The sequence below is a fragment of the Crassostrea angulata genome, chromosome 5, assembly GCF_025612915.1.
Source record: "Crassostrea angulata isolate pt1a10 chromosome 5, ASM2561291v2, whole genome shotgun sequence".
In the NCBI taxonomy this organism is placed as follows: domain Eukaryota; kingdom Metazoa; phylum Mollusca; class Bivalvia; order Ostreida; family Ostreidae; genus Magallana; species Magallana angulata.
Genome location: NC_069115.1, coordinates 39,367,464 through 39,385,925, shown reverse-complemented (window position 1 = coordinate 39,385,925; position 18,462 = coordinate 39,367,464). Strand labels below are relative to the sequence as shown.

At 33.9% G+C, this 18,462-nt stretch overlaps 2 protein-coding genes across 2 annotated transcripts; both read left to right on the top strand.

Annotated features, from left to right (window-relative positions):
- The first annotated feature begins 252 nt into the window (after positions 1-252).
- On the top strand, positions 253-3,969 carry LOC128183173 (uncharacterized). The gene is made up of 5 exons (XM_052852083.1): positions 253-488; positions 745-902; positions 1,687-1,794; positions 2,061-3,331; positions 3,471-3,969. The coding sequence occupies exons 1-5, from the start codon at positions 427-429 to the stop codon at positions 3,666-3,668; spliced, it is 1,797 nt and encodes a 598-aa protein (XP_052708043.1). The 5' UTR covers positions 253-426; the 3' UTR covers positions 3,669-3,969.
- Positions 3,970-8,185: 4,216 nt separating this feature from the next.
- Positions 8,186-16,789, top strand: LOC128183182 (rab-like protein 2A). The gene is made up of 8 exons (XM_052852092.1): positions 8,186-8,309; positions 9,764-9,793; positions 10,986-11,065; positions 11,592-11,671; positions 11,935-12,046; positions 12,165-12,262; positions 14,280-14,363; positions 14,715-16,789. Exons 1-8 carry the CDS (start codon positions 8,212-8,214, stop codon positions 14,805-14,807), a joined length of 675 nt encoding a protein of 224 aa, XP_052708052.1. The 5' UTR covers positions 8,186-8,211; the 3' UTR covers positions 14,808-16,789.
- The last annotated feature ends 1,673 nt before the right edge of the window (positions 16,790-18,462 follow it).

The window sequence follows — 18,462 nt, the reverse complement described above, 5'->3', positions numbered from 1 at the left end:
GAAAGGATACGCGATTAATTTCATTTACCGCGATGGACAGCTAATTATAGATATGTATACATGAGAAAGTGAGCATTTTTCTACACAAAAAAAGAAGTTAAATTATAGAGCTATGTATTCTATCATGTATTCCAGTCTTTTAACGTGCCTCTCCTTGTGTTGTGCATGCATATCTCTATGTGCTTCATTTTTGAATTTTACTCTAGTAATGAGAGAGAGAGAGAGAGAGAGAGAGAGAGAGAGAGAGAGAGAGAGAGAGAGAGAGAGAGAGAGATCCACACGTAATCTACTTTGTGACGCTATCCCGTTAATGCGCTAATGACGTTACAACATTTTCCTGAATTTGACGTCACGATTCCCTTGGAACAATTGCAATAACAAGATGGTGTCTCGGAAGTTTCATGTTGCACACGTTCAAAAGATTCAATGGCAAAACCTGGTATTTTGTTACTAATAATATGCGCACTCTCCGCGGAAATGATGATCGGGTAAGTAATGGATTTTATAACATTACAGGTTCAAGGATATCTTTGAAATTTCATATTTATAATATAAGACATAACTGTTAACGTTTTTACGACCATAATTATTCTAATTTCCGCGTGCATAGCAAATTATTATGTCAAGTATTTTTTTCTTGCTTTAAGTGTAACATAGCTAATTTAAGAAAAAACCACTTGAAATAAACAAACGATTACATAACATAAAATGGCAAGTTTTAATTAACTCTTCTGCATGCACTAGATTTGGTTATGATAACCGACAGTCAGAGGAAGGAACTCGTACCCAGCATATTGGGGAGCAGCTGTTCTACGCGCTGTTTGGGGTGGAGAAACTTCCGGTGTGTGTCTTTTGTGATGAAGAGGACCAACACTCCCAACAAATAAATCAGTCATTACTAGGTATATTACACATCGCAACCAATAAGAGAGAGAGAGAGAGAGAGAGAGAGAGAGAGAGAGAGAGAGAGAGAGAGAGAGAGTATGTATTACTTTTTCTCCGTCCATTCCTCTTTGCCTTCCTCTGCCAGAAAATTACACTTGATCATATCTTATAGTTTGTCCTAAGTTATTGCTTCCATCACTTTTTGATGATTTTTAATAAAAATACACATACCTGTGAAATAAATACAGTTGAAATCAATAAAAGGGAATATGTCCAAGATAACTTCATTAAACAATTATCATTTTTCACTCATCAAAGTTCACAGGAAGGAAAACAAATTTCTTACGGAGATTTATAATGGAAATGTAAAACATCTTTTCTCCATTCGGAAGTACTCGGGATACCTCGCGCAACTTTTCAACGTGATCACCCGGGCTTATTAATGGCTGATGCAATGTAAAATCCCCGTAGACTTTCTATTTTTGAATGTGTATTGAAACCTGAAGCGGTAGAGGGGGCGTTTCAAAACAGATAATCTGAACATTTTTCATATTAGTGAATGAACGTAGTTTGAGCACAAAGATATTTATGATTATCGAAATATGAAGCAAAAAGTGGTGGAAGCAAAAACTCGGGACATACTTTATAATCATTATGCAAGTATATTTGTTCAAGAAAAAATTCAAGTAATTTCTCTTGCTTAATACCATTACATAAAACCGAAAATGGTTTCTTTGCATCTGAATGACGTGCATATTTTCTTTGGGTTAGATATATTTCTGTTGCTATATCTCTTTCCAGATTCAGACCTGTACTTCACACTATCTGTTGCTCTCTGTTGCTTTGTGATGTTGCTGCTTTGCTCCGCTCTGCTGATCATCTTCGTCTGCCGTCAAAAGGCCTCTAAAGGTATTGGTAAAATATTATGATTAAACATACCGGTTTAAGTACATATATATGGTAAAAATTAATTAAATGTAAATTCAAGCGATTAAACTGTCTATTTTCTTATAATTTTGTTTAAAAAATTACAATGTGACAAAAATCACTTGCAAAAAAAGTATAACATCTTGGAACTTATTATATAAAACGTCAGCCCTTTTTAAATCAAAATTTACTATGTCACCTTTTTTCTATTATCCGTAAGCGAATTATTTTCATCATGCATTTCACAGATAAAGTTATAGGGAAGAACAAAGGCATTTCAGCAAAACGGAAAATACCACATAAGCCAGGCTTGTTCTCACCCAAAGAGCCGTCTACAGGGGGTACACCAAAATCTACACGGCACCATCGTCTGAGCTACAGTCCAAAGATGAAGCGTATTCGCCTGATGGTCAGGAAGAAGCGTAATGGTACCGTGCAGACTTTGGGCTTATGTGTGGACAATTTTGGAGACACGAACAAAATTCAGTGTCTCGAAGAACGAAGAGAGAAACGAAGCAAAAAGGCGCTGGAGGACGAACCCTCTACAGAAGATATATCTGAACAGCTTGATGCTCTCCTGTGTGTGAAACCAAATTGCCAGGAGCATAACCATAGAAAGAAGACCGTCGTCACGAAAACGAGGAAGACCGGTGTCTCAGGTCAAAACCACAACACAACTCACGTGATCTCAAAACACAGCGATGACACGAGTGTTCGAGAGGACGAAAGTGATTGGGTGTTTGACCTTGGAACTCCTCAGCATTCTTCCACCTTTGTTCAGTCTGACTCGCAGTCGTTTATACGATGTAATCAGAACGGATCCTCCGTGGACCCTTTCGCTGACAGGTCGTCTTGTGATAATGTTGGCTCGTCAGACGAACCTCGAATCCCTTCCTACAAATTTACTTACTATAATTCTACATTGAGTCCGCCATTAATAGCAGAACCGATTTCTGTAGATTCTGAAAAGCATTGCAATGAGACCCCTGAAGGATCCGGGCAACTGCAGGAGTTTCGTCCTACTAGTGCGGATGAACGTAGTGCTTCAATGGATACTTCTTTGGATCAAAGTCTGACGACCAATTCTTTCTTGTCAGACGACTCGTCAAATCTCGAATCTTCCCTGGATTCCACAAACTCAGGACTTAGTTTTCTCAATTCCTTCCAGAATTTTGCAAATAGTTCCAGTTTGAGCATACGAAGCGTCTTCGAGCGGACAACTAGCAGCGCTCAACATCTAGCTGTGCAAACAGGCCGCGGAGCAAAATATGTGGGCCGAAAGACCGCGGAAGGAGCTGTTCGTCTGCGTCAGAAGACCGGAAATGGAACACGCATTGTTTTTGCCAAGACGGCAGACGGCGTTCATTACGTCATCGAGTGTGCCCGCAGTGGACGCAGGTGCGTGGTGAGAAAAATCTGTGCTGCCGAGAAGTCTCTGCTCTGTGCTATTGCTCGAGAAAATCTGGACTGGTCTGTGCATGATTACATGCGGGAATTCGCCTGTTACGGAGATGAAATGGTATGTCTAAATAAATAAGGTTTACTGTTGATCCAAATTTATTCAGTTTGTTTAGAACTATGATTTCACAGTTGAAAACGGTAACGTAGGACCAAACACCTCAATTTTAAACTGAATTTTATTGATTTTGGTCTTACAGAATACAGCAGTACATCTTGTGGCCGCCGTGCTGGTGAAGTCATCTCTAGACAAAGCTCGCTCCTACGCACAGCGCCATCTGGATACAAACAACTCGTCATCAGCAGACGACATCTTCGCTTGCTCACAAAAAAGTGAACGTTTGATTCTTGACGCTGGTTTTTTAGAGGAACTTGAGAATATCCAAAGATTTGTCTAAACTTTGTATAATAACGCTCGTGGTAGAATGATACATTATACATTTTCATGCAAATTGTGTCTTTTGCGTCGTTTGCAATTAATTTATCCATTTTATTTATAAGAATAATTTTAAGTAAGAGTTTTAATTAAGTGAAAGTAAAGATAAACAAAAGGTAAAAATGTATTAAACTGCATTTTCATATATTTTGTTTTGATATGTTCTCTCAAAATGAAGTTAAAGACAAACAACACGTGTAAACATATTATCATGCCTCTATCGATTGGTCGTGTTTTAACCATGATCGAATTAATTAATCATAACCCGCATGATAGAAGCTAGAATTTATAAGAGAGAGAGAGAGAGAGAGAGAGAGATAGAGAGAGAGAGAGAGAGAGAGAGAGAGAGAGAGAAAGAGAGATGAAGGGGATTATTGTTATTCTATGCAATCGATTGAAAATACATGTACTATTTGTGATAAAATAGCTTCTTCGCATTTTCATGTGAGATTTTTTTTCTCTATATAGCTTAGCTGTGGGAATATTCATCTCTTAAATTGTTTTATTTCATTAGCAAGTAACTATTTAGATAAAATAACCAAATATTTATGTAAAATGCATCAAAATTAACACATGTATTTCGAATTTTAAAGATGAATAGGAAAAGGCTTGCTAAAAAATATCAAATGACGCTACTTAAGATTTAAAATGACACAGTACAGTATGTATAAATTCTAAACACACATTTTCAAGCCTTGACTAAGTGAGAAAAACTTGAACCATCAATTTAACCCCACAAAAAGGGTTACAGCAACTTTAGTACACAGTTTCCTTGAACACGTTGTTTCGGTTTAACATATTGGAAATTTCAAAAATATTTCAATTAGTGAATTTTCTTAAACTCGTGCACATTCCCGAAAATATTGAAATGAGAAACTTTACGTGTGTCCTTGGCTTTTGGCATATGTTCATTGATGCAATTCCAACCCCAACCCCCATCCCACCCCTTCAAGATATTAGATGTTTTTTCTCAGAAGAATTAAGGCAAATATAGTATGTTGCAATTAAAGTGGAATATCCATATAATTTCCTTAGTTTATCCTTTCTGAGTGTGAAAATAAACTGATCTTCTCAGTATTTTTGTGATTTTCCCAAGTATATGTTTCTATTTTTTAATTAAAATCTTCCCTGTTTTTCCTAATACAGAAACTGCTCACTAAATATCTTTATACTTAATCATCACATGCATGAATCACTATCTGAGTCTCATGAGAGAGAGAGAGAGAGAGAGAGAGAGAGAGAGAGAGAGAGAGAGAGAGAGAGAGAGATTTGAAATAAACACAATTTGTTGATAATTTTACCAATTACACTGGATTTATGGTCTTTGTTGCTCAAAAATTCATAAGTTATGGATGAGCGCCTGTAAAGTGCGAAACGAAATCGAAACGAAACGAAACGAAATCGAACGAAACGAAACGAAACCAGACGAAACGAAACCAAAAATCGAAACGAAACCAAAAATCGAAACGAAACGAAACGGAATTTAAACAAAACTAATATCAACTTTGACTACATAAAAGTGAAAATAAATTCATTGAAATAAATTTTTGAACCATAAAATATAACTACCTGTTTGTTTCAGATTGCCGCTGTAAATTTTTAAGCCGATCATCCGAAATTTGCAAAATTTATATAATTATGTAAATAACTGATGTACATTCCTATACCTTTTAATGTTTCTAATTTGTTTCATTAAATGATTTTTAGACGTTTAGAGGGAGGGAGGGAGATAGAGAGAGGGAGAGAGGCCTTAAAACTTATCAGCGACATCACATAGCAAAGTATATATACGCAAGTTTGGGAGAGAGAAAAAGAAAGAAAGAAAGAAAGAGAGATAGAGATATAATGATGATGATGATACTGAAGGGGCTATTCTAACAACGATTTTCTCTCTATCGATTTGGAATATTGTAAAAATGAAACGATCGAATACAATGTGATTTAGAGCATACTGGTTGGTTACCAGTTTCTAACATATAATAAGAATTATTTTAATATGTAATGCATGGATTTGGACGTCGTAATTTGACAAAATTAACTTGCAATATAAAGATGATTATACTGTAAACGTATTAAAAAACCGTCTTTAGTCCTTTGGCTGTGTATTCTATTTTGCGTTTTGGGCGGAAAACGGCGTCCGCAAAATCAAGTACATTGCCAAAATTATGTTAAATATATAAGAAGATAAAAAGGTAAATTCAGAAATGCGCTAAATCAAATCCATGCTAATTTGTTGAAAAATTATATTCCGCCAAATAGCGTACACCTTAAGTATAGTACGTTTACAGTATATACGCAGGCATTCCAACCACACGAATTTTTTTTTATTTTGATATGAAATATTGTAAAAATGAATCAAATACAATGTGCTGTGCGTGCGTGTGAAAGGGAGAGTAAGAGGGGATTATGTTTGATTTAATTAAGGTAATACACAGGTAAAAAACATCTTTATAATTGCAAGTTAATTTTGTCAAATTACGACATCCAAATTCATGCTATACAAATTTAAACAATTCTTATTATATGTTAGAAACTGGTAACCAACCAGTATGGTCTAAATCACCTTGTATTCGATCGTTTCATTTTTACAATAACAAATCGATAGAAAGAAAATTGTTGTTAGAATGTCCCCTTCAGTATCATCATCATCATCATCATCATCATCATCATCATCATCATCATCATCTCTCTATCTCTCTCTCTTTCTTTCTTTCTCTCTCGCTATCAAACTTACGTATATATTTTGCTATGTGATGTCGCTGATAAGTTTTAAGGCATCTCTCTCTCTCTCTCTCTCTCTCTCTCTCTCTCTCTCTCTCTCTCTCTCTCTCTCTCTCTCTCTCTCTCTTAAAAATTTACAGCAGCAATCTGAAACATACAATATATTATATTTTATGGTTCAAAAATTTATTTCAATGAATTTATTTTCACTTTTATGTAGTCAAAATTGATATTAATTTTGTTTAAGTTCCGTTTCGTTTCGTTTCGTTTCGATTTTTGGTTTGGTTTGGTTTCGTTTCGTTTCGTTTCAATTGGTTTTGTTTCGTTTCGATTTCGTTTCGCACTTTACAGGCGCCCGTTATAGATGCAGACACATCTCCATGCTTGCAGATGAAGATGGTAATATGTACATGTAAATAATGTGTTACATTTTGTTGATAAATAATTAATCTGAATACATGTACAGTTTGCCTAAATGCCAAGACTATTTACATGAATTACCGTTCTAGAGACGTAAAATTTCATCGATCGGCTTTTAGAGCATACTCTAAATAGTACTCAGCGCAAAACGTACTCCAAAACTTTTATAACCTCGGTTTTTAGGGTCGTACTCAGAGGAGCACATACTCGTAGTACGGAGTACGAGTTGAAGTTTGAGTATGGAAAAAGTTTTATAACCTCGGGGCCTGGAAAATTCAATTTCAAATTTACACAGTATTAAAATTTACTGTTAATTTTATTCCCCCCCCCCCCACCCCCGGCAAACGATATTATTTCTCGGAGGATCGGAGTCATCCCCCCCCCCCCCGAAATTTTTCTTGGTCTGCACATCCCCCCTCCCCATGCAGTTATTATATATATGTATACACAGTTTTGGACGATATATCTATAAAGTTCAGAATGCATATTTATTAGGATGGCTCCGTGGAAGGGGATTCTTGAATTCTTGACCCCGATCCCTCTGGATTTTCACGAGCCATTGGAAAGGTCTATTTCAGTTATAATTAATTGTCCAAGTTTGAATTTTTTTTTTTTTTGCATGTAAAAAAAAAAGTAATCCTCATTCTTTGCAGTGTGGAACATCATCATCATCATCTCTCTCTCTCTCTCTCTCTCTCTCTCTCTCTCTCTCTCTCTCTCTCTCTCTCTCTCCAGCATTTTTTTATTGTTAAAATAATGAGTTTTAATTATTTTCATAAAATTATAATACATCCATTTCTTGTCAATTTAAAAAGTGTATGCAATGTACATTAAACAAGGACTTTAAAAAAAATGTACATTGAATGAATACACTTTTTTAACGTACGTGATTGAAACGGGTTTTGTTTTTCGCTTTTCATGATCAGTGATTTTTTTTAATTGCAATACACAGAAGTACACATAGGTGTTGGAACCGGGGGAGGGGGAGGGGCTTAGCACCCACTTAATCTTTTTTTTTCTTGTCAAGATTTCTGATAACTTTTGTCTATAGTCCAGTGTTAGTCTTTTGTCTTATGTCTTATAGCCCCCCCCCCCCCCCCCCCCCCCCCACACACACACACACACACACACACGCACACAATTTCCTTCCGACGCCACTGGTACATATAAGATGACCAATTTTAATGATTTCTATTTTCGGGAACAAATAATAACTCAACTATCAGACAACCGAGCCCCCTGTGTTACAAATGCCTATGCAACTGAACAACTCGTCTCATTTTGTCTTGTACGAGATTGGTTTTCTAAAGTATTGATCTATCCCACAATGCACCGGAATTGACATTCTTTCGGCGAACGTCAACATGGCCAATGTTGAACCTGACTACGAGCAAAAGGGGGAGCATGGCGAGACTAAAGTCAAGATCATCTGCCTGGGGGACAGTGCAGTGGGAAAATCCAAGTACGACAGTCGATTAAATGTTTTCTTGGCTGTGCATTCATTCACAAAAAGTGATGGAGCACCAACACTATTCTCTGTTTTTATTTTCTACGTACTGTTTAAAAGCACGCTGCAAGATGATATTTAAGAGTGGGTAAAGATGAATATGAGGTTTTCTATTGTTTTCAAAGTTTAGGCTAGTGATGTTATGTAAAACCTTACAATGAGCAGTTACTTTGATTGGAAGGGGAAGGGGGGGGGGGGTGCGCACTGCATATGCACTGCAGACTCAAGTGTGAATTTATATTGGAAACAAAACTTAATATGCTTATTATGTTTGTTTTCCTATTTATCACATTGTGCTTGATTCCACCTCTATACTCTGTCCCGAGTTTTTGCTTACACCACTTTTTGCTTGATATTTCAAAATAATAGTAATTGCCTTTGTGCTCAAACTACGTTCATCCACTAATATGAAAAATGTCCAGATTATCTGTTCTGAAACGCCCCCTCTACCGCTTCAAGTTTCAATACACATCCCGAAATTGAAAGTCTACGGAGATTTTGCATTGCAACAGCCATTAATAAGCCCGGATGATAACATTAAAAAATTGCGCGATGTATTCCGAGTGGAGAAAAGATGTAAACATTCCCCATTATAAATCTCCGTAGGGAATCTGTTTTCGTTCCTGTGAATTTTTCTGAGTGGAAAGGGATAATTGTTCAATGAAGATATCTTGGATATATTCCCTTTTGATGATTTCAACTGTATTTCTTTCACATGTATATGTAATTTTATTAAAAATCATCAAAAAGCGATGGAAGCAATAACTTGGGACAGACTATAGAATTTAATTTAATTCCACTTATATGTTGCTCATGTCAAGTGCATGGTTCTCTAGCCTATACTCTGTCCCATGATATCGGATTATCCTTGATTCACATTTTGCTTAATGACTCCATATTTGTGAATACCTCAGTGTTCAAACAATGTTCAATTAAAAGTATGAAAAATTTCCAAGATTTTCTTTTTAAAACCTACCTTTTAGCTTATCAGGTTTCACTTAATACACGGCTTATAAAAGTATGGTCTATGGGGGTTTTGTATTGCAACAAATCCGGATGATAACGTAAAAAATTGTGCAAGGTATTCCAAGTATGTCCAAATGGAGAAAAAATATGTAAATATTCCCCATTATAATATCTGTAAGAAATCAGTTTTTGTTCCTGTGAATTATTCTTAGTGAAAAATGATAATAAGTATGTGAATGAAATTATCATGGATATTTTCCCTTTCATTTATTTTGATTGCACTTTTTTCACATTAAGATATTTTTATTAAAAACCATCAAAATGTGCTGCATATATATCTTGGGACAGACTATAGTGTTACGTTATTTGTGGCTGCATTCATTGGTATGGTGTTAAGTTGATTAAATGTGCTAATAACTTTTCTATATATGTTTTTCTTGCAGATTGGTGGAGCGGTTTTTGATGGATGGATAGTATCCTTTTTCCTATTGTGAATAAATCAACACATAAATTAAAAATTAAACAGTCTTACTCTATGCAAGTTAATTCATTACCATAATAAGCAAGCTACAAAAAGCATAATTTGCCAAATGCATAGAGCCAAAATTATGTTTATTTAAATCTTTTTATTTGCTTTTGATGTAGTGATTTAATCCCAAGAGTAACAGAGAACGGAATTTAACAAAGATAATATTGTTGGAGGACACATATCAACAAAATGCTATGTATCCGTAGTGAAAAACTTGTATTTTTAGTTGAAACTTAGATACAGGTCCATTTGGTTATTGGTCCTGTACCATACTTAGGGCTGGGACGATTCTGTTCTCAGCCGATTCTGTACATATCACAATACCCAATAGCAATATGATAGATATCACGATACATTACAACTCAATTAAAACATAAAAAAGTGTTTAAAATTTATTACATTTATAGATGTGTTACCACATGTCATATATAAAATGCACATTGCACAATTTACAAATAACTTCTAGTCTTATATGTGGTGTGCACTTTTTTGGGGGTCATAAACCCTTACAGGTAATCAAAAGTTTTGCACACTCCAGATTAGCTTCAAGACACTTTTAACAACATTCGTCTTCATCCGTCTTAGTACTTTCATATTAGGTGCGCGAGCTATAATAGCCAATACATGAAGCTGGGACATTTTTTAAAAATTTAAATGTTCACTCGAGTATTGTTTTTTTACTAGATAATGGATCCATAGATCTCAAAATTAATACCTTGATGCAGTGGTGCATTGATGGATGTCCTATACATTTTACTACTGTCCACGTACATGCATGTATTATGTAAAATGCATTTGCAAGTGAGATACTGTAAAGCAACTTTTATTCTTGACGACTTTATTTCACAATTTACTTCCGATAAACTGTTTTGCGACGACTAATGTTCGCGACCAATCCTTCTCCAGACCATTCTTGTTATAACAACCATATGACAACGAATGGTTCGCGGTGAGAAATATACGTGACAAGGATGTCCTCGCAAACCTCATGAACATTTCTCACACGAATAAAAGTTGGTTTACAGTATTGCCTAATCACCATGCATGCATTCACATCTAGCAGCGAAGCAGGCAATTTGATGATAAAGGGATGAAAATAAGTATTTCATATTGAGAAATCCTTGACTTTATATCAGTAAACCTCAACAACTGTCAACATATGCACTGACATTATTCAACTACCAGACAGAGCAAGGGGATGAGAAGGTTTCAGTGGGTGAGTGGTGACTGTTGTAGTATGTTTGATATTGGTTAGGCAAACTACTGCTCTTAAATATTTCAAATACAATATTATAATATATGAAATAATGTTTTAATAAAATGTGATTTAAAAAAAAAAAAAAAAAGACATAAAATGTACTGGATAAGTACATGCACCCTTTACAGTTTAAGAAAATTAGTTTTTAAATTGCAGAAATGCTTTGAAATCTACACAATGGTATATATATCAATTTGCCAATTCTCATATGTTGCTCAAATTCTTAAATTTTCATTTGGGATATTAAAATCATGTGGATAGTTATTCTCTCAAATGAAACTATTATCAAAGAAAGGAAGTTGTATCAAATTATCAATGTATAGGAATTAATGTTTAAGAAAAGTTTAACATACATTCATCTTATGCGAAAATCAAAATTAAATCAATTCACTCTGATTCCAAAATATGAATGAAATGTGCAGATAAATAAAATTACAATGCTTAATTATAACATCAGGATTTACATGTTCCAATTCGTTGACAGATTTCTGGGATACAGCGGGCCAGGAACGTTTCAATAACATGCATCCATCGTACTACCACAATGCACATGCATGTATATTGGTAAGACCACCAATCCCTCCATCCACTTTATCACATAAAATCCCTTTATAACAGTGGTTAAGAGACATAGTAGAAGAAAATATTTGACGAGAGTTTAAAATTTCAATGATGTTATATTGAATACCATATTATAAAGGTAAACTCTTGGTAATTTTTTGACATTGTACTGTAAAAGTTAAAACATTTGAGGCAAAAACTTTCAGGTTTATTATAAATTTGATTGCTTGTGTAAACAAAGTATTACGATTTTAAAATTTCTTCAGGTGTTCGACACAACTAGAAAAGTCACTTACAAAAATTTGCCGAACTGGTTAAAGGAACTGAGAGAATATCGTCCCGAGATTCCTTGTCTATGTTGTGGAAATAAGATTGATGGTAACAGCTTTCCCTCACGTTTATGTGTTAATTATTATTCCTTAATTGACTTATAAAGCAAGAAAATGTTGCTGTCGATGTGTATAATTTCTTATTTGGTAATTTATTTCTGTTCCAGTGGACTATTCAATAACAAAGAAAGCTTTTACATTCCCAAAGAAACATGGCATGCCATTTTACTTTGTATCAGCTTCGGATGGAACCAATGTCGTCAAGGTATGTAAATGTGGAATCTTAAAGGGTACCTGCAGTGCCGGTCAATTTTTGATATAATGGAGATCTATGTGTAAAAACATCATCCTGAAAATTTTACAGCGATCGCATAAGTAGTTTTCGAGATATTTGGGGAAAACCCGATTTCACACCTGAACGAGTTTTGAATCAAGCCGATTTGGCGCGAGATGAACTGTGACGTCACGGGGTCAACGCCGCTGTATGAGAAACAGGAATATCGTGCAAAAACTGTTCGTTTTCTTGCATTGTTTTATCGATGTTTGAACATTTTTTCTGTTATTTTGTTTCCTTATCAACCCTGGATGACTAATTATACTGTCGTTTGAGTTTAACCCGTATTTTATCGAACAAAAATGCCGAATTCGGACAATTGTTTGCTTCATGAATTTCGTCAAATGTGTAACACATTTTACATATAAATGCACACCATATGTAGCAAAATGACAATTAATCAAAGCATTATTGTTATAAGAAACATATTTTGTTAGTATTGTCATTCTTTCGAATGATTTCTCAGTGACATTATTAACTGATTAATAATATTGATAATACATAATGATATTTCGTAAAAGGTAACTCGGGGTCTATTCCTCGTATACGGCATAACATTACAAATGATGTCGCCCGATTATTCAATAATATTGATATCGGACCAATAACAATCAAAATAGTAAGCATTCTTTAACAAACAAACACGGGATTATAAACGGATCAAGGCGAAAGTTCAAGATGGCTGCATGCATGATTATGTCTGTCTTGTATTCTTTTACAAATACGATAATGGAATTTAATTTTACATTTATTTACATCCTTTGTCAAAATGTTCCAGTTTACTTAGATTTCATAATGATTCGTTGTCAGTATTACAATTTAAGCTATACGGAGTTATAAAGCGTTTAATTGCTGACCATAGCGCTCGAAAGAAAGTTGCACTTTATTAAATAAGAAATTATAAATCCGAAATATATAATTACTTGATCACATAAAAAAGGTTTCAATTGCAGAATTGTAAATTTTTGTCATTATTTAAGTGATAAGATAAGTAACAATAAAGGCATTTACTTCGAACATTAGTTTTACTATATAATAGTATCATGCATGCTTCTTTAATCACTGATTGTCGGACTATACACATGTTTTAGCTGACGAATGCTTGATTTTACACAGTCTAATTTATTTTTCTGTTTTATCTTTTAACAATTGAGTAGCTAATTATACACAAATCAATTTACCAGTCTAGAGGTGTGAAACCCTCTCTTTGTTCACCAGACTCGTGTACCTTGTGTATACATACCCCAGATACACGTGTGTCTGGAGCAGTGGCTTCGTTAGTTTACCTGTTTACCTGTGTCATAATCTCGGATCACTCGTGTGTGAAAGGATATTATGTAATCAATAAAATGAATAATGAACATGCCCATGTAAGCGTTTTAAGATATCGTATTCATCGGTAAAAAGGCGACGAGAATAACAAATTTTAAAATCCTTTAAAAAGAAATCTGATTGTAATAAAATAATAACGGATACAAATTTCTAGATCTACAATACTTAAATTAACAAAATACGTCAAAACATCAGACCTATATCAATCATTTTGGCTGAAAAATCGAATTTAATTTGTATAGCTTTGTAAGGAAATTTCCATCGTGTTGACCTCGTGACGTCACTTCCGCTGAAGCCTCGTTATCGCCTAATTCTGTTTTCTCTTGATTAGATTTCCCAAAGCAGGTAAAAATAGCCACTTTGAAGAGGCGTAACTCCATTATTTTTGCACCGATTTCGATGCGGTTTTTTGCATTAAATTTTGGTAAATAAACTCTTTAACATATGTTTCACTTCGGCTGGGCTGCAGGTACCCTTTAAGAACCAGTTTGTATTTATTGTATAGTGTAAGAAGGATTGGGGGGGGGGGGTAGAAAATATTGAATATATTTTCAAATTAGAACAAAGATAGGATTTATTGTTTAATTGTAATAAAAAAAAACAACAAATTTTCCAGTTATTTAAAGATGCCATACGAGCAGCAGTAGCCTACAAAAACAATTCCACAGACTTCATGGATGAAATCATGAGGGAACTTGAAGTAAGTAATAACTTGAAGATCATTCTGTTCTGATATTCAAACATAAGAAATAAAGTTAACTTGAAAAAAATTAGATGCTTCTTATTAGGCCATCAAAAATTGATTCCTTGCTTCTCAGGCTTGCGCACATCTGATTTAATATTGCGCATTGCCCATTTTTATCTTTAAATGAATATAACAAAATTTCTTAAATATGCTTGCGAATTCTGGGAAAAAATTTCTGGATTTAGGACCACATTTTAGATACTCAAGTCAGTAGAACGCTTGACCTTCCTAAAGAATATTATTGCAAACATTGCGTGATTCAGACTTCACATTGAATACTGATTTTGGTTTTCTTTTTCCCCCCAGAATTTTGAGTTAGAAACAGACAATACAACAACAGATAGTGCTATAAACTCAGCTAGTAACAGTGGGGACAAAAAGGAGGCCGACTCCAGCTGAGAGTGACCTCCCCTTAGATAATGACAAATACATTCTAATTTATTCTGACCACTTCTGGGCTCTGTACAGCATGGATCCACGGTGAGGGACGGCCCTGCACGGATCCAGCGAGGGTCGTAACTGACCATCGATGATGTCATCTATCGCGGACATTGTAGTGCTAGTGATACATAGAACAGGTGGAGACTTCTTCTCTTTTTGTTTCAACTGCAGTTAAAAAAAAAAAGAAATCGGACACCATTTAGAGAAATTTGTTCACAGAGGTTCACATTGAGACAGATCGAGACTCACAGGGGATTAAATTCAACAGTCTCAAGTTTTGAATGGTTGTGGGAGTGTAGGAAATTTATTGACTTTTTCACAAAAATTTCTTGGATTGGGAGCACATGATCTGATGTGAATGATTTCAGCTCTAGAGTTTCTTTGTAGCAATTTTTGTTTGAGGTTTTTACAGAATAATGTTTATGTTTATATTAGTAATTTCTTCTTTTTTTGTCTTGGATGATACATTTCAAAGAGATTTATAATGTGCTGAGTACTTTTTTTTTAAGAATGGCATGTTTTGTCTATTTAAAAAAATTTCTGCACATATCATGTTTATAATATAGACTAAATTCTTGTTCATTGTGTTTCATTTTTAACGTATTCATACAAAGAAAGTTTTGAGGGAGAATTCATTGTCTATCTCAGTAGGTCAGTCAGAATACTCCCAGTCTTGCCAATAAGAAAAAGTTGTAGATTAAATTGCTTTTACATCTTCAATGTACATGTATAGAATAGAATCTCTGATTATAAATAGCACTCTTGTTATATTTTCTCAAATTGCCTTATATGTAGATATATGATAGATGGTGAATTGCCACTGGTGCAACTATAATAATGTCATTCGTATTTTAGCTAACGTGAAGATGTATTAGGATACCTTACAAAGATTTCTATCGATAAATGAATTGTTTTCTATACATTATAATGATAACTGATTATTCAGAAATTGAGATTTTTTTTTATATTCAAACGAACTATGAACAGGTAAAAAAAAGTTGGCTATAATCCAAATCAAAAACCAAGTATACAGAATAATAATTCATGTATAAATATAGATACTATTGAGTTGTAATTGAATACAAGAAATCAAAGGAATATTATTATAAAATTGCAAGAAGCACACATATCAGATTTATTTTTCTGACTGTTGTGAACTATATGAAACTAAAAATTTGGTATTCGCAATTTCACATGTTCTTGCAATTTGATGCAATACACAGGAATTGCAGAATAAAGTATTCGCACAAAATAGGAATCTACCCACATAAAAACGAGGGCTTGCTTGAACACACCTAAGGAAAGCAAACACACGAATATGTATTGCCTCATGTATTGAAGTAACCATAACTGTGCTGTTTTCTGTTGGCTTAAATTTATGATTGTGTAATTTATGCATGATTGAACTGCCAAACTTGGAATAAGCTATTGTGATTCCACTCTTTTATCACATTACATTGAATTTATTTTTTTTTTTACAATTCAAGCTTATGTTTTGGTATACCATGTGATAAGCTGCATGTTTAGTTATAAAAACTTTTGAAGTTTAGTTTATAAATAATGTTCTTCAAAGCTAGTGTTAATTTCTGTAATAGAATGTGAATATATTTTTTCGTGTACCAGGTATCAGAATATAACCAGCAGTGGTTTTTATGTACGCATTAGATACATATTTTATAAACATTCTTTTGTAATGAAACGCCTTTTCTGCATTTAAAATATAAGGTTTTTGAAGAAAAAACCAATTTTGGTTTACTGAATTTGATTCAGTTCAATGTGTTTCAATTTAAACTCGCTTTATTAAAGATGCCATTTACTTTCTTTTTTAGATTTTTGATTTTGTTAACAATGTCCGTCCTCAATCAATAAAAATATCATCTGCATATCAAGAGTAACAACTAGTTGTTTACATTTTTTACATTGATGAGTGATTTGGCAATTGCTGAGATATATGTATAACCTATCAGAAATGAGTAATCTTACTTTGTACACTACATGTATATGATAATTCATATATTTTAAAATTACAATAACCCACCCCAATGGAACTTTTTTCTATCAACATTATCAATTTTCACACACATAGAATTGAAAACCATACATCTAGAAATTTGAGAAGCAGAAGAAGTCTGATCGATTGAAAAATTGTTTAGCTATTTTTTCCTAGTAAAAGAGTTTATTATAGCTAGTAGGGTCTTAAGTACCTGTGTATAAGTATAAGAATGATAAATTTATCGGTAAAAAAGAGAATATAAATTATTTATGATTACAGTTATTTGATTAAATGAGAAACAAGGAATTTGCAAATGTACGGAATTTATCGACGTATGTATCAATGTTAAATTGCAATCATTTCAAGTTCTCCATCACCATCTCCATATGAATGAAAAATCTTTGATTGAGACGTCCAGCAATGAATAATCAACCACTCATTGATAACCAGTAGGTAAAAGATGGAAGTTCATCATTACTTAGTACAAATTTCAAAATGGTCAATTTAAAAATAAAATTATTTGAAAATTGCAAAATATGAATGGAAGCAAAACAATAAGAAAACTATAAAAGTCTGAATTTAATAATAAAAACAAGGGAAAAAAAAAAACCCGAAGGAATTTTTTTTGGGTTGCTTTTTTGCTCCTTGATTCTGCATCCAGCAAACATATAACAAATGTTAAAATACTTGGATTGTTTCTTCACTAAATAATTATTTATGGTTAAAAAAAACCCCACACATTTAAAATAATAAGGCATATCTGATGGGGACTTCGTTGACTATCCAGTCTCCTTAGAAATTGTACAGAGTATACTATTCGTGTCATACTTGCACATATGATCATGGTCAATTTTATAACCCCCCCCCCCCCCCCCCAACCCCCCCCCCAACCCCCCCCCCCCCGAAATTATCGATTAAAGAATTTTAAATACTGAAACCAGGCATGGTATTTTTCTGTTTTAAGTTTTTGTTATCCCTGATAATTCCATTAACTACAGTGCTGTATATGTGTAAGTTCCAGGGGACCTTTTAGGGCATTTGCTTCTCTACTGGATCATGCAACAATTATGACCACAGTATATGGACCGTACTTGTTCACAGGAGTTATTATTTTTAACTTTAACTTTGATACTATATAGCGACAAATTTAAAAGAAAAAAGTTTTATTTAATATTGACATTGATTAAAATAAAAAAAAAAGATGAAAAAATTAGCAAATTCAGTTATAATCTGTAAGAAAAAAACCCAGAACGACAATAGTACATGCCATACTCATTTCGTATCTTTTGATGTTCGCAATATTGTAACAAATAATCTAGGGTCAACATGTAGTCTGTTTATGCACGGATTGATATGTATGTGTCAATATCAGAATCGCCCTTTGGGGGTTTTTGAATTATTTGATAATTTCGTGTCTGAAAATACACATCAATTATGCTTGTATCATCTCTTGTTAAAGTGCATCAACCCATATTGAAGTTTCTATTGAAGTTCTTGTCTTTGTTGTTTTTTATATGATGTTGATGGTTAATATCAGAATGATATCAGAATGCTTCCTTTTTCGTTCTCTTATTTTCCTTTCATCAAGACATTGACGATTTAACACTGTTTTGCGCTCAA